The sequence below is a fragment of the Panthera tigris genome, chromosome D3, assembly GCF_018350195.1.
Source record: "Panthera tigris isolate Pti1 chromosome D3, P.tigris_Pti1_mat1.1, whole genome shotgun sequence".
NCBI classification, from domain to species: domain Eukaryota; kingdom Metazoa; phylum Chordata; class Mammalia; order Carnivora; family Felidae; genus Panthera; species Panthera tigris.
The window spans coordinates 75,814,586-75,832,039 of record NC_056671.1 but is presented as its reverse complement, the minus strand read 5'-3'; the positions used below and the strand labels follow the sequence as shown (position 1 = coordinate 75,832,039).

The 17,454-nt window shown below is 42.4% G+C and overlaps 1 protein-coding gene across 4 annotated transcripts in view; it reads left to right on the top strand.

Moving 5' to 3' along the window:
* FECH (ferrochelatase) overlaps positions 1–13,693 on the top strand; it is a 37,358-nt gene extending 23,665 nt beyond the window's left edge. For 3 of the 4 annotated variants that reach the window (XM_042962315.1, XM_042962314.1, XM_042962317.1), the window contains 6 exons: positions 574–680; positions 3,965–4,063; positions 7,776–7,883; positions 8,315–8,479; positions 11,794–11,853; positions 12,333–13,693. In XM_042962315.1, coding sequence (XP_042818249.1) covers positions 574–680; positions 3,965–4,063; positions 7,776–7,883; positions 8,315–8,479; positions 11,794–11,853; positions 12,333–12,467 — 674 coding nt within the window. In that variant the 3' untranslated portion in view covers positions 12,468–13,693. Of the gene's footprint in view, positions 1–573; positions 681–3,964; positions 4,064–7,775; positions 7,884–8,314; positions 8,480–8,784; positions 9,452–11,793; positions 11,854–12,332 lie in introns of those variants that run through there. The other variant, XM_042962316.1, reaches the window with a different exon arrangement.
* The last annotated feature ends 3,761 nt before the right edge of the window (positions 13,694–17,454 follow it).

Below are 17,454 nucleotides of genomic sequence, written 5' to 3'. Positions count from 1 at the left end.
CACATCATATTAAGTAAAAATATCCTAAGTACTCGGAATACAAAATTGCATACATACTAAAATGACAACTTCGTGAAACAAAATAGCTATAAAGGAAAGTAACTAGAAAGAACTATGCTGGAGTAAAATGATGAGTGTATTAGCATGCTGGGTCATGGCCAGTTTCTTTTTTACTTTCTTCCCTACCTCCTACATTTCCTGCTGGGGTTGATTACCTTCATAATGTGTGTGTGTGTGTCGGGGTGGGGTGGGGGAATTAACATGCTTTTGGTTGTTACAACTGGTCTCTGCAAATAGCGACTGCTCATATTTCATAAATACTCTGCTGTCGTGTTTCTCACTAGAAATGGCCTCACTGGTCTTTGAAAAGCCATTGAAATTGATTGCTTTTTAGTGATCTCCATTTGCAGGGTAGTTAAATCTATATGCATTTTAGAGCATTGAAATAACTGCGATTAGACTGATTCAGTATAGAAGCAGTTACCTATGTTGACCTTACTGCCTTCCCTAGTCTGTTCTTTATTTTCACTATAATCAACGCACATCTACTACGTGGTCCCCTGTATGTTTCAGGCAGCAGCTTGAATGCCATTTACAGATACTATAGTGAAATGGGAAGGAGGCCTGCGATGAAGTGGAGCACAATTGACAGGTGGCCCACACACCCCCTCCTCATTCAGGTAAGCCAGCCCCTGCCAGCAGCTTCCGTCAGCCCAGCTTCCAGCGTGGGTCAGGTTCTGGTCCCTGCCTCGTTTGTGGCATCCCTCTGAGCCTCACCGTTCTTTTGCTTAAATGGTGTGCTGGGATTAAAACACAGTATTAGAGTCTTCATTTATTATGACAAGAGAAAATAATTATAAAGGTTTAAAGGTTAGAGTCTTTCCTTTCTTCACATTAACAGTGTTAGTTCCAAACTGTAGCAGAATTGTGTCCTGAGTTTTGTGTTTCCCAATAACCAGGACATTAAAGGTTATACGAAGTGTTTCCGTTAATTTACATAACTGGGTGACCAAGAGATCCTGTATTTTCTAAAGCCTTTAAAATGACAAAATGTTTGAAAATTTTTTAAAGGTACTAAATCTACACATTCTGACATGAAAGTAGATTTAACATTTCAATTGAGAAAGTCATGTATTAGAAGAAATTTCACATTTTGCCTACACAATTATATTTCCATCAACAGGTGCTTGATTTTTGGAGAATCAGTTAAAACTATAATTCAGAAGCCAATAGCTTTGAATTGGTGTTATTATATCCTTTTTTGCCATTTGTACAAGAGTACTATTGGTAATTACCCTAAAACGTACAAATATAGTTTTTTTCTGTCCAAGGACGCTTCTGCCTGTGAGTTAGTTTAGGTAGGAGACATATTAAGTGATTGGGGTTTCATCCAGTCTGTTTCACTCTGTGGACATTCTGTGGAAAGATCCCAGGTTAACATCTTTTTTAAAAGCCTGGAGTCGCTTAAAATCTCTACCACTAGATGGTGCTAGACATTGTTTAAAAGCAGGCCTGCTCTTCCCCTGGAGCAGGCCAGGTTCCTTGGGCACCAAGGTGATGTCAGGGGTTAACACTTAGATTGAAAAACAGTTTTAAGTGCAAATGAAAAGAAGGTGCCTTCCCTTAGAGAGAGGTGTGGTTGTGGTCTCAGTGCCCTTTGCTGTACTGCTGGGTCCAGATAGCCCCGTATGCTCTATTTTGCTCCCGGAGGCCTGTGGGTGGGAATGAGGGGTTTCAGGTCAGCACCGACATGTGGTAGCAGAGAACGGAGGGATCTGCACAGCATCTGCCTGCCCTGATCGAGTGAGTAATTAGATTTGCATTAAAATTCAGCCCTTTGAAAAGGGGGGAAGCAGAAAGATGGAAAGGTCTCTTAACTGAGGAAGTCTCCCTTCACAAAATGAAAGGGAATTTTAGAGGTATTTATCTGTCCTCCTAGATGGTGTGATTGAAGGCTCTGAGAGCCGCCTGCCTCTTTCATTCTGCAGAGAGATCGCACATCGAAAATACCGCAGATGGATTTGGGATGATTTAAGTAGCACTTCGGCTGGCCCATGGCTTCTCAGTTTTGACGGTGTTAGCGTCTGTTGTAAGCCGTAACAAATTGTGTTTCTACTTGTAGTTCTGTGAGCTGAGAGAAGGAAAAATACTAAGATTTTTGGGAAGTGGAAGTTTATAGATAGGCTTGATTCTTAACATTATGTAAATGACACAAGGAGATTTGCTATCCAGCAGAAACTTTAAAAAAAGTCAAAGCCTCAACTAATTTGAAACTAAAAATAAAGTTAAAAACTAACACTAAAAATACTCTTACTCTACGTTTCTACCTGTTATAGGTAGTAATTACTTGAAGCAGTCTTTTTACTACTGTTATCTCTAATATTGCTGTTTATCTAGCTGCTGGGGTAATTGGAGTAAACACATATTCTAGTCTCCTATGTAAACTTGACAGTGGGCCTCCTTACCTAGGTCACTGTCCCTCTAAACATGATCCTTTCTGAACGTCCTTAGTGTCCAAACACTGCAAAAACCACTGGTTTTGTGTATGTCTAATCTTACTACATTTACTCTGTAGATAAATTATAAATTTTGAAAAGGAAACTCTCTAGGCACCTTCTTGTACCTTAGCGCATTTATTTACCAAACTTTGAGCGTTTGGGAAGGTTAATAGTATCTTAGTATTGATTAGGGAATTTATTTGCCCTTCGTATGGTATTAGCCATTGATATGTCAAAATACCAACACAGGCAAATGTACGCGGTCCTGGTAAATCGTCCTTTATAATTTTTTAAAAACCGTTGTATTTGGAAATCAGTTTAAACATGCAGAAAAGTTACAAGACTAAGTATAGTACAGAACTCTATTCTTTGCCTAGATTCACGGATTATTAACACTTATTCCACTCGCCAGCATTTGCATCCTCTGTGTGTGTGCATGTGTGTGCATATATACGTGTTTTTTCCCCGAACCTTTTGAGAGTAACTTACATCTATAAAATCACCCTTTCCATCGAAATAGCAGGAATAGTCTCTTCTGTAACTGTGACACAATATTCAGCCTCAGTAAGTTTAACATTGATACTTAAATTTATCTAATCTGCACTCATATTCCAGTTTTGTCAATTGACCCATTAATGTCCTTTGTAGCATTTGCTTTATGAGTTAAATGACAAGGAATGATTAAAGCGCGAGATGAAAGAAAGCCTCTTCAGATCGGGTATTTCAGCACCTATTGATGTAAATCGGAAAGAGCCAACTAGACGGAGGGAATTAACTGGTCTGGTGGACAGAGATTTGGAGGCGGAGGCGGGCCTGCCTTGTAGCCCAGGTCCCGCAGATGTGACTGAATGGGCCCCCACGTCGGCCGCCTCTTCCCCCCTCTGTGAATTTAATGAGAGTCGTACAACCTCTCGTCTGTTGTTATGAAGGTCGTTATGAAGATTGACTTAGCGAGGATGCTGGGCTCAGAAGGAAAAGGTCGTAAAAATAGAGTAGTATTTTCTTATTCCTCTACTATTTCTGTCTAATGTGTTTTAATGTGATAGGCCTGAAAGCCAAACTAAGGAAGATTTAGAAAGACCCCGTAAGCTGTTTTCCTGCTAACCGAGTAAATGAGAGATCTTAAAACAACTTCTTCCCATCTGTGTTTCCTTTCCATCTGGAAGTGTGCCCTGTTCCTCCCGAGGGGAAGCAGATCCAGAGCGTTCATTTTCAGTGAGCCATTAGCGAGCTTTAGAAGTTTCCCATCAAATTCCCTAGGCCCCTGAAACCGTTACGAGCCATTTTGATGATGAACCACGGCAAGAGGAGGCTGTACTGTTGGCAATTTTTTAAAAAGAGAGTTCCAGTTTTTGAGGGTTGCCATGAAATTTCTTGTTGTACCTCTCATTTCAAAAATATTTTCTTTTCCTTCCATTTCTTTCTTCCCAACTCCTCCTGACCCTCCTTTCTTGCTGCTCCCGCAGTGCTTTGCAGACCACATCGTGAAAGAACTGGACCACTTTCCACCTGAGAAGAGGAGTGAGGTGGTCATTCTCTTTTCTGCTCACTCACTGCCCATGTCTGTAAGTAAGAACGTTTTGTTGGATGACCTAGCGGTAGAGGATTTCTGAATGCGTAAACGGGACCCACCTTCCAGAACATCCTGAGCCCAGTGCAAGGACGAGTTCTAAAATCTCAGACTTCACCTAGGTGCTACCTGTAACTAGACTCATTCCTGGAAACCGAATAATAATTCATTCAAATTATAATGTTGTGAATAAATATTGTCTTATGAAACCTCTTTAAACGATAACTTGGCGGTGGGTTGTAGAGGAGTTTTCCTATACGTGAACAGGTGGAGCAGGTAGAGGAAGGCTGCTGTTACCTGCCCCGTTGGAGGAGCGCACCCGATTTTCAGTCAGTATCTTGCACTGAAGAGCCTCCGTTCACACTCCGTCCTGTTCTTTTGTCAAGACTTGACAGGGGCTGTTTGAACTCCAGGAAATGATTACAGTTTCTAATTTGCTGAGACCAGAGCCCACGTTTTAGCGAGTGAGTATGGCGTGTATCGAGTGGTCATCTGGTTATTCCCCAGTTTATCACGCTGCGCCGGGTGTTCTCGAAAATACCGCCTGTGTGCCTGAGCTGTCGCCCGTTTGCCGACGAGAACGATGGAGCCAGTGCGCCGCAGGGTATAGAGATGTGCGTGGAATGAGCGGCCAGTTTCATCAGCTCAGAACTATCACTGTGCCCTAAGCACATTGCTTTCAAAGCCAGAGAGGCGAAGAATTACGTCTTCGTAGGTGTTAAGGGTTTAACTCCAGAGTTAATGGAGTTAACCCCAGTGCCTGGGGCCACCCCTCTAATCTGTCTTTACTGCCACCTGGTGGTCACGGGGGTCGAGCCCTGACAGCTCTCCCCCTCCTGCGTTCAACGGAGCAGGTGCCGGTGCAGCTGGAGGAGGCTCGGGAGTATGTTCCTCCCTTCTGGAAGCCTGCCTGTTTTACTCTAACAAGTTCATACTCTCTCTTCTGGTATCACGCAAAGCCTCTGCGCGTGCCCCTCCGGCCGCATCCTTTTCACAACTGTCCTAGGTGTGATGGGGCCGTGTCTGACGTGCCGGACGGAAGCTCTTGGGCTGGAGGGGGTGAGGTGGGGCGGGGGTGGGGGGGGGGAAGGAAGCACGTTTTTGCACGTGAACGATTCCAGGTGCTGCCTTCCCTTCCCTCAGTCACTCCCCCATCCTTCCCTCCGGGCCCGGGCACCCTGTTGCCAGGCTTCTCTGCTGCGCGGGTTCCCGTGTGGGACCGGGCTGTGCCATGAAGTCGCGAGGATGAGGGAGGGTGGGGAAGACGGGGACTGTCAAGGAAGCAGACTGTTCTAGCAGGCTTCTCTTTTCCCCTGTACTTGCTGCTGCTCACCCTTCCTTCTTGATGACTTTTCAAAGACTTACTATTTGGAAGTAATTTTGGACTTACAGAAAAGTTGAAAAATAGTACAGAGGGTTCGTGGGTATATGTATAGACATATATATATATACATATACACACACGTATATACATATATGCATACATATACACACACATACACCCTTCCCTTTGCGTCTCCTCATGCCAGCATCTGCACAACCGCAGTTCGGTGACCCAGACTGGGACCCTAACGGCGGTGCACTGCTGTGAGCCAGGGGCCAGGCTTTCTCAGGCTTCAGCATCGTGTCACGTTGTTATGTCTCCTCGGGAGCCCCCAGTCCCTGACAGTCTTCACGCTTTTCTTGTCTTTTGTGACCTTGATATTTTTGAAGAGTGACTTCGTGGAATGTCAGTTATTTTGCATCTGGATATGTCTGGCATTTTCTTTTTTTTTTTCTTTTAATTTTTTTTTTTTTTTATAATTTACATCCAAATTAGTTAGCATATAGTGCAACAATGATTTCAGGAGTAGATTCCTTAGTGCCCCTTCCCCATTTAGCCCATCCCCCCCCAAACCCCTCCAGTAGCCCTCTGTTTGTTCTCCATATTTAAGTCTCTTATGTTTTTGTCCCCCTTCCTGTTTTTATATTATTTTTGCTTCCATTCCCTTGTGTTCATCTGTTTTGTATCTTAAAGTCCTCATATGAGATTTTTGTCTTTCTCTGACTAATTTCACTTAGTATAATACCCTCTAGTTCCAAGCACTTAGTTGCAAATGGCAAGATTTCATTCTTTTTGATTGCCGAGTAATACTCCATTGTATATATATCCCACATCTTCTTTATCCACTCATCATCGATGGACATTTGGGCTCTTTCCATACTTTGGCTATTGTCGATAGTGCTGCTATAAACATGGGGGTGCATGTGTCCCTTCGAAACAGCACACCTGAATCCCGTGGATAAATGCCTAGTAGTGCGATTGCTGGGTCGTAGGGTAGTTCTATTTTTGGTTTTTTGAGGAACCTCCATACTGTTTTCCGGAGTGGCTGCACTAACTTGCATTCCCACGTCTGGCATTTTCTCACGATTAGGTTGAGGTTATGTAGTACGGGGAAGAACACTCCATGCTGATTGGTCCTTCTCAGTGCATTGTATTTGGGCACATGATAATAACACGTCTTACTACTGGTGATGTGATCCTTGGCCTTTTGTCTGACTTGGTACCTGCTGGGTTTGTACATAGTAAAGTTACTCTTTTTCTCTCTGTAATTTAAAATATCTTAGGTGAGATAATTTGAGACTAGGCAAATGCTTTCTTTTTCCTAGACCTTTGCTCACTAATTTTAGCATCCTTCAATAGATCTTGCCTATAGTGATTATTTCTATGTTGTTCTAATGGCGACTTTATATTTCCCTCATTCATTCTGCATTTAGGTTTCTAATGCTAATGGCTTTTTAACTAACTTTTGGTAATATCATAAAATAGTTTATCCAGATTTCACTTCAACAGTATTTATTGAGCACTGTTCTATCGACTGTATTCTAAGTACTGTTTTATCCACTGTCTATCCATTGTCGTGGGATATGGGAATGAACAAAATAGACAAAAATCTTTGTCCCCAGAGAGTGGGGGTGGGGGACAGATAATAACCATATTACAGAAAAAAAATAGTATGTTATGCCAGAAGGTAATAAGTATTGTGGGAATAAATAATATTTAGTTAGATAGTATATAATAAATATTATTAAGTAAAGCAGTATAAGGGGTTGTGGAGTCAGTACACAGCTAAATGTTAAAGCAGTAAAAATAAAATTCCTATTGAACATTTTCAAAAGTATTAACAAGCTGTTGTGTCAGGACCAGTTATCAGACGCTTGCTGTGCACAAAACACTTGCCTTGCAGTCCGTTGCTGTGGGGAAAATGGGAAAAAAGGAATTTGAAGGTATAGGTCATATTCTCGAGGAGCCTGGTGTGTGAACCCATGAGCTGCTTCTCTCTTCTGTCTTACTCCACCAGCATTTGCCCCTTCTGTGAAGCTGGTGCCGTGGATTCCACAGGTCCAGACGCCGTCCACACAATATTCTCGATTCCCGCTTTCCGTATTTCAGATGGGGAAACCGAAAGACCCATCCTCCCTCGTTAGACATCAATCTCCTACGAATAACAGAGAACATAGAATTTGACATATTCCTAGCTACTTAGAGAGGAGTGAATGCGGTGTTCTCCTTTGGCCCATGAGGAAATAGACCCGAGGAAGTTTGGCAATTGAGTGCAGAAGACAGTGGGGAAGGTCCCCGGCTTACACGGTCACACCACACAGTCCAAGGCTCTTGGACCCCTTCGCAGTGTTGGCGACTGAACACCCATGTGTCTCTGCTGCAGGTGGTCAACAGAGGGGATCCCTATCCTCAGGAGGTGGGCGCCACTGTGCAGAGAGTCATGGATAATTTGGGTTACTCCAACCCTTACCGACTGGTTTGGCAGTCCAAGGTAGGTGGCTTCCATACGTTTACAGTCAGCTTTTCTGAGGACATCTATTTTAGGACTTAGTTATGAAATGATTAGATTTGGCTCTTTCACATATGCAGAATGTTCTATCACCTGGTGGTTCACCATGAGCAGAAGGAACTCTGCAGGCAGGTCAAATGGAGGGGAAGTCAAGCAACTAGTTGAATTTCATTGATTTAATGTATTATTTGCTTTTAGTTGTAATGGCAGAAATTGTTATTTATTTATATTATGCCAACTTCTAGAAGGATTCGAGCTTAACAGAGAAATAGCAGAACCCACTAATGCGAATGTCAAGCGTGGCCCTCACTCTCAGCAGCGTGCGGGTGTGCGTCCAGGGCGGTGGGCTGTGGCGTGTCACAGACACGGGGCAGAAAGGGGTCCCTGTGTGTGTTCATTCTCCTTTCTCACAGGTTGGTCCGATGCCCTGGCTGGGCCCTCAAACAGACGAGACCATCAAAGGGCTTTGTGAGAGGGGGAGAAAGAACATTCTTTTGGTCCCGATAGCGTTTACCAGCGATCACATTGAAACACTGTACGAACTGGACATCGAGTACTCTCAAGTTCTGGCTAACGAGGTAAATGTGATTATTGGTTCCATTTGTAAGTTGTGATTTGTTTTGGAAGGAAACTTTCTCTGCAACGATATAATTGCATCATTCAAAAATACCGTCCGGTGGTTATCGGAGAGCAGGTGGGTGGGCGGTGAGCCAAGTAAGGGAAGGGGACTGAAGAGTACAGGCTCATCTTGACGAGCACTGAGGCACACATAGAATTGTTGAGTCACTGTACTGTAAACCCAAAACGAATATAACGCTGTATGTTAACCATACTGGAATTAGAAAAAGATTTTGAAGGGATAAAATAATATGTTCTTTGATAGATATGTTTGCCTGTACCGTGGCCTCATTGTTCCAAATAACATTTAAATTGAGTTCGTCTGAACACATTGAGTTAATTCCACGTCAGCAGAGAGGAAGCGCTTTTGTGCCTTTGTGAACCCAGGTGCCGAGCCGTGACCGGGAGCAACATCATTTTATCTAGTTGGAGACACTGTATGTCACCTGGAAGTACTAAAGCTACATTTTCTTAAGACAGAATAATTGGACTTCTCACCAGTTTGGAGGAAAAGAATTGTACTGTGTTAGCATTCCTCTGGGCCTAATAGTGCCCTCTACTTGGGGTTTTACACGGTTTCTTGTTGGATTTTGTCATTTAGGAGAAGACCATTGAATGAACATTGAAGCAGAGTGTGTTGTCATTTCCTTGACTTCTTTGATACACTCAATTAGCCGTTTGCTACCGTGTTGTGATCAATCTGATTATTGAAATAAAGCCTACCGTCCTTAGTGTCTTATAATGTAAGATGGACGTGAGTTCTCATTCACAGTGGAGACGAACTTCCTGTTGCCCCATCTCATGACTTCGGGGGGCCGGCCCGAAACCGGAATCCAGTATATAGCATTGTTTCTATGGGGACTGTGGAAGCTCTGGGACCCCAGAAGCCCTCACCCCGCCGCCCCATCTTCTGCCAGAATTCCCGGCCCTGGTCATCCCCATGCGTGCTCGATGGAGGCCTGGCCTCAGAGGCTACCTCACTCTCTCTGGGACTGAGAATGGGTGGCACGCACGGGACAGGGTGCGAGCGGCTTGGAGAGAGCTTTAGCCGGCACGTAACCCCACGGGGTTCTGTTTATGCACGCTGGTCATCAAATGTTGAGGAAGTTGGAGGGTGTCAGTAGTTCTGATACAGAAATGATGGGAAAGCGGTTGCAGCATTGTCTGTGGACGTCATGTAATGGTGCCTTCTGTATCCCACCGTGACCTTGGCTGGTCGTGAGCTTCCTAAAGAGACTTACGTGCAAATATAGTTCGTACCAGTGTGTTTGGAAAATAAGTTTTTGTATTGCATGATAATTCACAGTTGTTAACATTACTAAACCGAGATTATTCCTTAGTAATCAAATGGATTATTAGTGATGAATAGATTATCCATAGAATAAAGAAGACCATCTAGCTACAGTTTACTTCATTGTTTTGATGGGAGAATATGCTGTGTTTAAAACAACTTTCTTTAGGGGCGCCTGGGTGGCTCAGTCGGTTAAGCGTCCGACTTTGGCTCAGGTCATGATCTCATGGTCCATGAGTTCGAGCCCCGCGTCAGGCTCTGTGCTGACAGCTCAGAGCCTGGAGCCTGCTTCGGGTTCTGTGTCTCCCTCTCTCCCTGCCCCTCCCCCGTTCATGCTCTGTCTCTCTCTCTCTCTGTCAAAAATAAATAAACATTAAAAAAAATTTTAAACAACTTTCTTTAAAAAGTAGTTTGACTTTTTCCCCCAAGATGAAATTACTGCTTATCGATAATAAAAATAATAAAGAACCCAGACAATTTAGAGGAGCATCACATTGAGAGTAGAGCTCACTCAGAATCTTACCCCTGAGAGATAGTAAGTTAATATTTTAATAAAATTAAGTCCCTTTTTTTCTCTAAATGTATGTGTACTTTAAGAAAAATGGTATTCTCCTACGTTTAACAAAAATGGTATTTTATTCATACTGTTTTGTAATCTTTTTCTTAAAAATATGTTACAGACCCAAGTCAATAAATGTAGTTAGATCTGTATAATTATTTTTAACAAATCCTTGATCAGTATGCATCAGTATGTTTCCAACTTTGTATTTTCCTAAACTGCTCTGTAATAAACATCATTTCCTTTTTACTTTTCCAATTATTTTCTTAGATAAAATTCCTAGAAATGGAATTTAAATGGTGGTAGATATTTTACTGGGTTGCCCTACAGAGTTGTATCCTGTAACTGTTGCATGAACAGTGTTAAAGACCACTGCCAGTATTGGTTATCCTGCAGTTACTGACTTCTACATGAAGTTAAAAAAAAATTTTTTTTTTCAACGTTTTATTTATTTTTGAGACAGAGAGAGCATGAATGGGGCAGGGGCAGAGAGAGAGGGAGACACAGAATCGGAAGCAGGCTCCAGGCTCCCAGCCATCAGCCCAGAGCCCGATGTGGGGCTCGAACTCACGGACCGCAAGATCGTGACCTGAGCTGAAGTCGGACGCTTAACCGACTGAGCCACCCAGGCGCCCCTCTACATGAAGTTTTAGAATACAGTCTCTTTTTAAGTTGAGAACCATGTGTTTGCTGATCTCACCATTTTCCCTTGTCAGTTGAAGTTCACTTAAACGATAAAGCAACAGAAAAGCCATCTGCATTTTAGAAAGAAGATTTTGACTACCTGAGTGAACAATAATTAGATGTTTCTTAATTATTTGGGGGATAATCAACTGGGTATTTTGGGGGAGGGAAGCAAGGATGATAGTGAAACAGTCCTCAGGTTTTATTTTGGATTTTTCTGTGTAAGAATATATTTAAAAACCCAACTCTGCATTGGATCCCATCTAGGTTCACCAGACATTAAATTAATTTACCTCTTTTGGCAATTGGAATCAAAACAGGCATAAAGATTTATTTAATTAAAGCAACATTCTGCTTAGGTAGAGTCTGTAAAAGTACGCATTAGAAAGGTAGATTTAAAAAAAAGAATGGTAAGCAGATTTGAATGACTTGAGAATTCTGTCAAATATAGCCTCGAAACGGTTTGGAAACTAAGCACTTCTGGGAAGGTAATAGGGTGGGGGAAGGAATAGAAACTGAGAGCAATTTTATGATAACAGAGGTGAAAATCAACATCTGTGTCTGGTCCCGTGGCTGTTTTCATTTCTGAGCAGTCTGGGACCACTTTGGAAGTAAGACTTTAAGTTGTGTATGTATCTATGTCTGTTTACTTACTATGTCTGTAGCGGTTTCTTTAAAAAAAAAAAAAAGGGAAAATAAAATGTGTATGTGGTTTTCCCTCTTTTTCTCATTTGATTCAGTGTGGAGTTGAAAACATCAGAAGAGCAGAGTCTCTTAATGGAAATCCATTGTTCTCCAAGGTATCTATACTGTTGCAACCATTTTCGTAGAACATATCGGAGAGTAATCCTCTGAGAAGCTCTTACAGAATATTGGTTTTCTCACATATTAGAACATTTTGAGTTCCAATTAATTACAAAAATAAAATCGAATTCCTTATGCTCTTGCTCCTTTTTCGTTTAGATAACCCCGATTTTCTTATTTTCTACCCACCTATAACTATGTCTGATTTAAGATCTGCCTTTCAGAGACCAGATTTAGCAGGTGGGGTAAGAGGATTTTCTTCTCTAAAATCTCTATCTTAACTTTTGTCTAAGCCGAGGATCCTTAGGAAACGAAGATATTATAGAATCCAGTTCAAAGTAGCCATAACTCAGACGAAAAGAAACCCCCAGCCATAGTGATTATCTGGGCAGATGGGAGGGGGAGGGAGACGCGTGGGGAGAGAGCAGACTTGATGCTTCTGAGGAATCTTTGCTTCTTGTCGCCCATCTTCCAGGCCCTGGCCGATTTGGTGCTGTCACACATCCAGTCAAACGAGCTGTGCTCCAAGCAGTTGACTCTGAGTTGTCCGCTCTGTGTAAATCCTGTCTGCAGGGAGACTAAATCCTTCTTCACCAGCCAGCAGCTGTGACCCCAGCCAGAGGACCCCGTGGGATTAGGCAAATGCCCAACCCCCAGATACCTCCATTGTGGAGGAGATGTATTCAGAGATCAGGGAAGAAAGTTACATTGGTATCTGTACCGCCTTTGGGCACAAATTGTGTGATTTCTTGAGGAACAGAGTCTGAAATCCTTATTGGGGTTTTCTATTTTTATATACTAATACAGGAAGCATTTATATCCCCCCTCCCTGGGTAAAGTTACCGGTTTGGAATGTCCACTGGGCTATTTAAAAACTAAGTTTTAAAAATTTATCTTAATAGATGCACACATATTTTAAATACCGATTTGGGGTTTATTGGTCAAAAAACCTGCATGGGTGATTAATGGAGAGTCCCCTCTGTGGGCTGTCAGTGTGAATGAGATCTGTTTACAGTCTTGTGCATATAGTTGTCTTGTTTTTTAAGTGAACAGACTTGACTGAAGGAAATATAATTTGAAAAGGAACTGTTACCTAATCTTTCTCTAAGCCCATGGGTTACAGAAGGCCAGTAATGAGGCAGGATGGTCACCTATAATGGCTGCTTTTTCAGCAATTAATGGTGATGTCCCCATTAACTGGTCATTGTGGTACTTACGTGTGAACCTCACTTTTCTCACCATAAAACCAAATCGAGTACAGATTCCAAAAGTGCGTTAAGATTCCCCAGGCACACAAGGCTAATAAACCTGTAGAAATCCAGCATGGGTCATACTTGCCTGGTGAGGATCTGCAGTGTCACAGGAAAGGGGGCTCTCACTGCTTCCCGTCCCCAAGGACTGTGATGCCGGGAAATACTAACAATGGGCTTCATCTCTAAAGCTGTCCCAGAACCTGGTGAAACTTTACATGGAGCATCTTCTTTATTTTGCTTGAATGCCTTCTTTCTGCCCGTTTGTTTGAAGAATTACTTTATAAAGTCGGCTGTTTTGTAATCTTGAATTCTTTCTTAATTTATAATTTTTACCATGAAAATGATGTGACCCTGCTCTTGGAAATTTGAAAAATAGAGGGAAAAAAATCACTCTAATGCAACAGCAATTAATCATATTCTTCTATCTCATGCCAGTCTTTTCCTGTGGATATTTTTAATGCCATTGTAACCTTGAATTTGTGAGTGAAAAGTTGTTCTAAAAATGTAGAAATAATGTAAGATCAGAATCTGATCTCCTTTACTTGGATTTAAATGGATTAAAAAATCTCTGATGGATCCGTAATGAATTTGTAATGATTACCTTCTCTTTCGTCCAAGCTCGAAAACTTTGTTCTTCAAAAGAGCATGTCTTTGATGTTTTTAAAGCCAGTTCATAAAGTGGAAGTATTAGAAGAATCATAGATCTCCTATATTCAGGATTTACTGTGCTAATAAATATTATCACATCATTAAGGTGTTAACTATTTGATTCATGCTCTCTGTTAAATCAAAACTAATGCAAGTTCATTAATAATCAAACTTATTAAATAGGAGGAATTTAGTTTGTAATACAAGGAAAGAAATATGCCATCCATTTTAGTTCATAATTTTCCCACTCTGATAACAGCTATGAAATTTGAGTAATGTGCTTTTTTTTTTTTTTTTTTTTTTTTTCCAAATTGGTTTTCCTATTGGTAGATTGTGTTTCCAGAGAAAGGTACAAGGCGGAGATAGTTGGCTGTTTCTGTGAGCTCTTGGGGGATTAGTTTCAAGGTAGACTGAGTCCCACAGTGAAGGCAATTCTCTGGGTTAGTGAAGGTGGGTTAGGCTTGCAGCCATTCCCCGTGCTTCAGTCATGCGGAGGGCCTGCTTCAGCCAAATACATATTATTATGGAGATGTTACAGAAAACTGCAGCTCAGGAGCTCTTGCTAGGGTATCTGAAACCCCTCGTTTGCTAAGGAAGCTTCTGAATCAACAGTGACTGGGCTGTCTGGAATAATATCCTTGATTCTGAGGGAGACCAGCCCGGCCTTTGTAGTGACAGACAAAGGCGAGTTATTGGGATCACTGCCCAGGGCATTTGTTGTCCTGAGGAGTGTTACCTTTGACTGTTCTTAACCAAAGATGGGCGAGGATCATACTCAAGGGGAGCATTTAGTAGGACAAAATCAACGATTGCTCGTGGCAGAGCTAATAGCCTTTGAGAAGGGTTATCCTATTTGCCAACTTTGAAATATACACGTTTGCCCTGGTAATTAGCAGTGAGCTGCTGGCAGCCAGGCAGACCTGGCTTTAACTGATGAATCAGCCTGTACAGGAAACTTGCAGGGGCTGTGACGCTGAGCCGGTTCAGCTTGGCCCGGGTCCTTGTAAGGCCCAGCTCCCTGTATGGATAGCACAGAAGGAAGGAACTCTTCTAAAGGATATGCATTCTGGAACTACTTGCCTTTTTTAAATTAAAAGAAATGTTTGCATTCAAAGAATATTTACTTCATATCTGGAGAAATGAAACTCAACGTTAAAAGCCCTTTAAATGTGTATCAGTGATGCGGGGGGGGGGGGCACCTGGGTGACTCAGTTGGTAGAGCATTCAGCGCTTGTTCTCAGGGTCATGAGTTCAAGCCCCACATGGGAAGTGGAGCCCACTTAAAAAAATGTGTACCGGTGACTTTTTGGTGCTGACTAAATAGTAACTACTCACGACTTCCTGATAGTACCTCAGAGTACACATCCTTGCTCAGTAAATCCATGAACAGAATGTAACATTTCTCTAGGATTCCATTAAATTTTTCTTTGTGACTGGGATTATGTAGACAATGATGGCTATCTAGATATGAAGAGAAAGTGGGTTTTCTGCTCCAAGTTGCCCAAATTAAGCCTCTCAGAAGATACATCATATCCACTATCCTAAAGTCATATTAGGTCATTTACATGTTCAGCTGATCTTGAAAATAGGTGTTTTCAAAAAAAAAAAAAGAAAAAATAGTTTTTTTTTTCTCTTGATTTCTTTTTGATACACTAATTTGGTGGGATGAGTTCCCTGGAATAAAATGTTGCATTTTTTTCCCCCTCGGCTATCTGTTCTCATAAATTGGGTATTTAATCCAAGAGACTCTAAGGTATGTAAGAGAGGTTGTTTGCCCAGTCAGATGCCAGTGTGTTTATCTAAAATACGTTATTAAATGGGGCACCTGGGTGGCTCAGTCAGTTAAGCCTCCAACTCTTGGTTTCAGCTCAGGTTATGATTTCACAGTTTGTGGGTTTGAATTACCCATCCCCCCCCCCCCCCCCCCCCCGCTGTTGGTCTCTGCGCTGACAGTGCAGAGCCTGCTTGGGATTCTCTCTCTCCCTTTCTCTCTGCACCCCCGCTCACGCCATCTCTGGCTCTCTCAAAATAAATAAATAAAATAATAAAATGTTATTAAGCCATGAGGTGAGCCCACACCAGTGAGTAGGGGCAGCGGTAAGACTTGCACTGGTCCCAAAATATAGGAACATGGGTCTCAGTCCTAGAACTCTGCTGTGTTCAGGCCTCCATTCTGGGGGTGCGTGGGCCTGGGAGAAGGGGCCAACTTGTATAGCTACAGCCGGAGGGCGTCAATTAAAGATGGCGGCCATAGACAGATCTCAACGGAAGTGTGCACATGTGCCGGTGCAGGTGCATAAGCCACGGGCCACGGAACGCATCTGTTTTAGTACCTTGTCTCTAAGCTCTTAACCTAGCCTGAGAAACCCCTTCCGTCAGAATCCTGAAGATGGCACAGGAACATGCCTCCCAACACTAGATGGAACTAGGAAATTTGTTGAGATGTCACAAGCTGGAAAAGAAAATTCTAAGCTGCTAATACTAGTGCCCTGAATTAAAATCATTCAGTTTAGCAGTCTCAATAGCAAAATGGAGAATCCTCAGAGGAAGACAAAAGCTAACCGTTCCTTTCATCATTTCCAAAAATTATAAAATTAAAGACATTTCATCAAGGTCATGCCCCAGGAGGGCTTTGTAAATATTCTCAGGAGTTTTGTCCTAATTGCCTAATAACTGAGATCCCTTTGTAACAAGTCCCTTCAGTAATTTCCCAGTCCAGGTGGCTTTTTGTGACACATTTCATTTTATGGAAACTAGCATCATGAGGTTTCAGAGTATATACAGCAAATGGATTGAATCTGAATCAAGAAATCTGCATTATGTTTGAATTGTTGCCAGTTAAAATAGGTAATCATGTCATAATTGTGTTGGATGTGCTTACCTAATCAGAATTCCTGGTTAATTCCAACAGTGGCACCTGAAAACATTTTTTTTTTTGAGAGAGAGAGAGAGAGAGAGAGGGAGCGAGCATGTGTGTGAGTGAGTGGGGGAGAGGGGCAGAGGGAGAAGGAGAGAGAGAATTTTAAGAAGGCTCCAGATCCAGGGCAGAGCCCAACTCGGGGCTTGATTTCATGACTGTGAGATCATGACCTGAGCCGAAATCAAGAGTCAGACGCTTAATCAAGTGAAGCACCCAGGCGTGCCCCCCTTCTTTTTTGGGCTGGATTTCTTCCAGATGGACAGTTAAGTGGTATGACTATTATCTGCTCTTTCTTAAAAGTTGTGCCTCTTTTCAAAATCTAGTATTTTGGAAAGGATAAAGTGTGCTGAGCTATATCGCCCCAAGCTGAGTACTGGTGGGTACTGAAGAGAAATAGGGTGATGTCATCAATATTTGCCGGACGACACTAATATGACCTGTAGTAGCAGGTGATACTCTTTAGTGGGACCACTGCTCCTTGCATGAGATGAGTCTTTGAAGAGCTCTTGGCGGGGTGGCCGGGGGGTGGGGTTGGGGGGTAGATGCCCTCTAGAGAACACATTCATAACCGTGGGTCCCAGGGGAGGAAGTAAGCCTTTTGCTCTTGCTGTGGGAATCTTATTAAGCCTTTCTGTGGGGAGAAGGAAGGGACAACAAATGCAGCCTGTGATAATCAGTTTCTTACAATATACTTTGATGGCACTGACTTAGTTGTTTTTAGCTGAAATCATTAGCTTCCATTTTTAGTATAACAAACTACTGGCTAAATTAGGCTA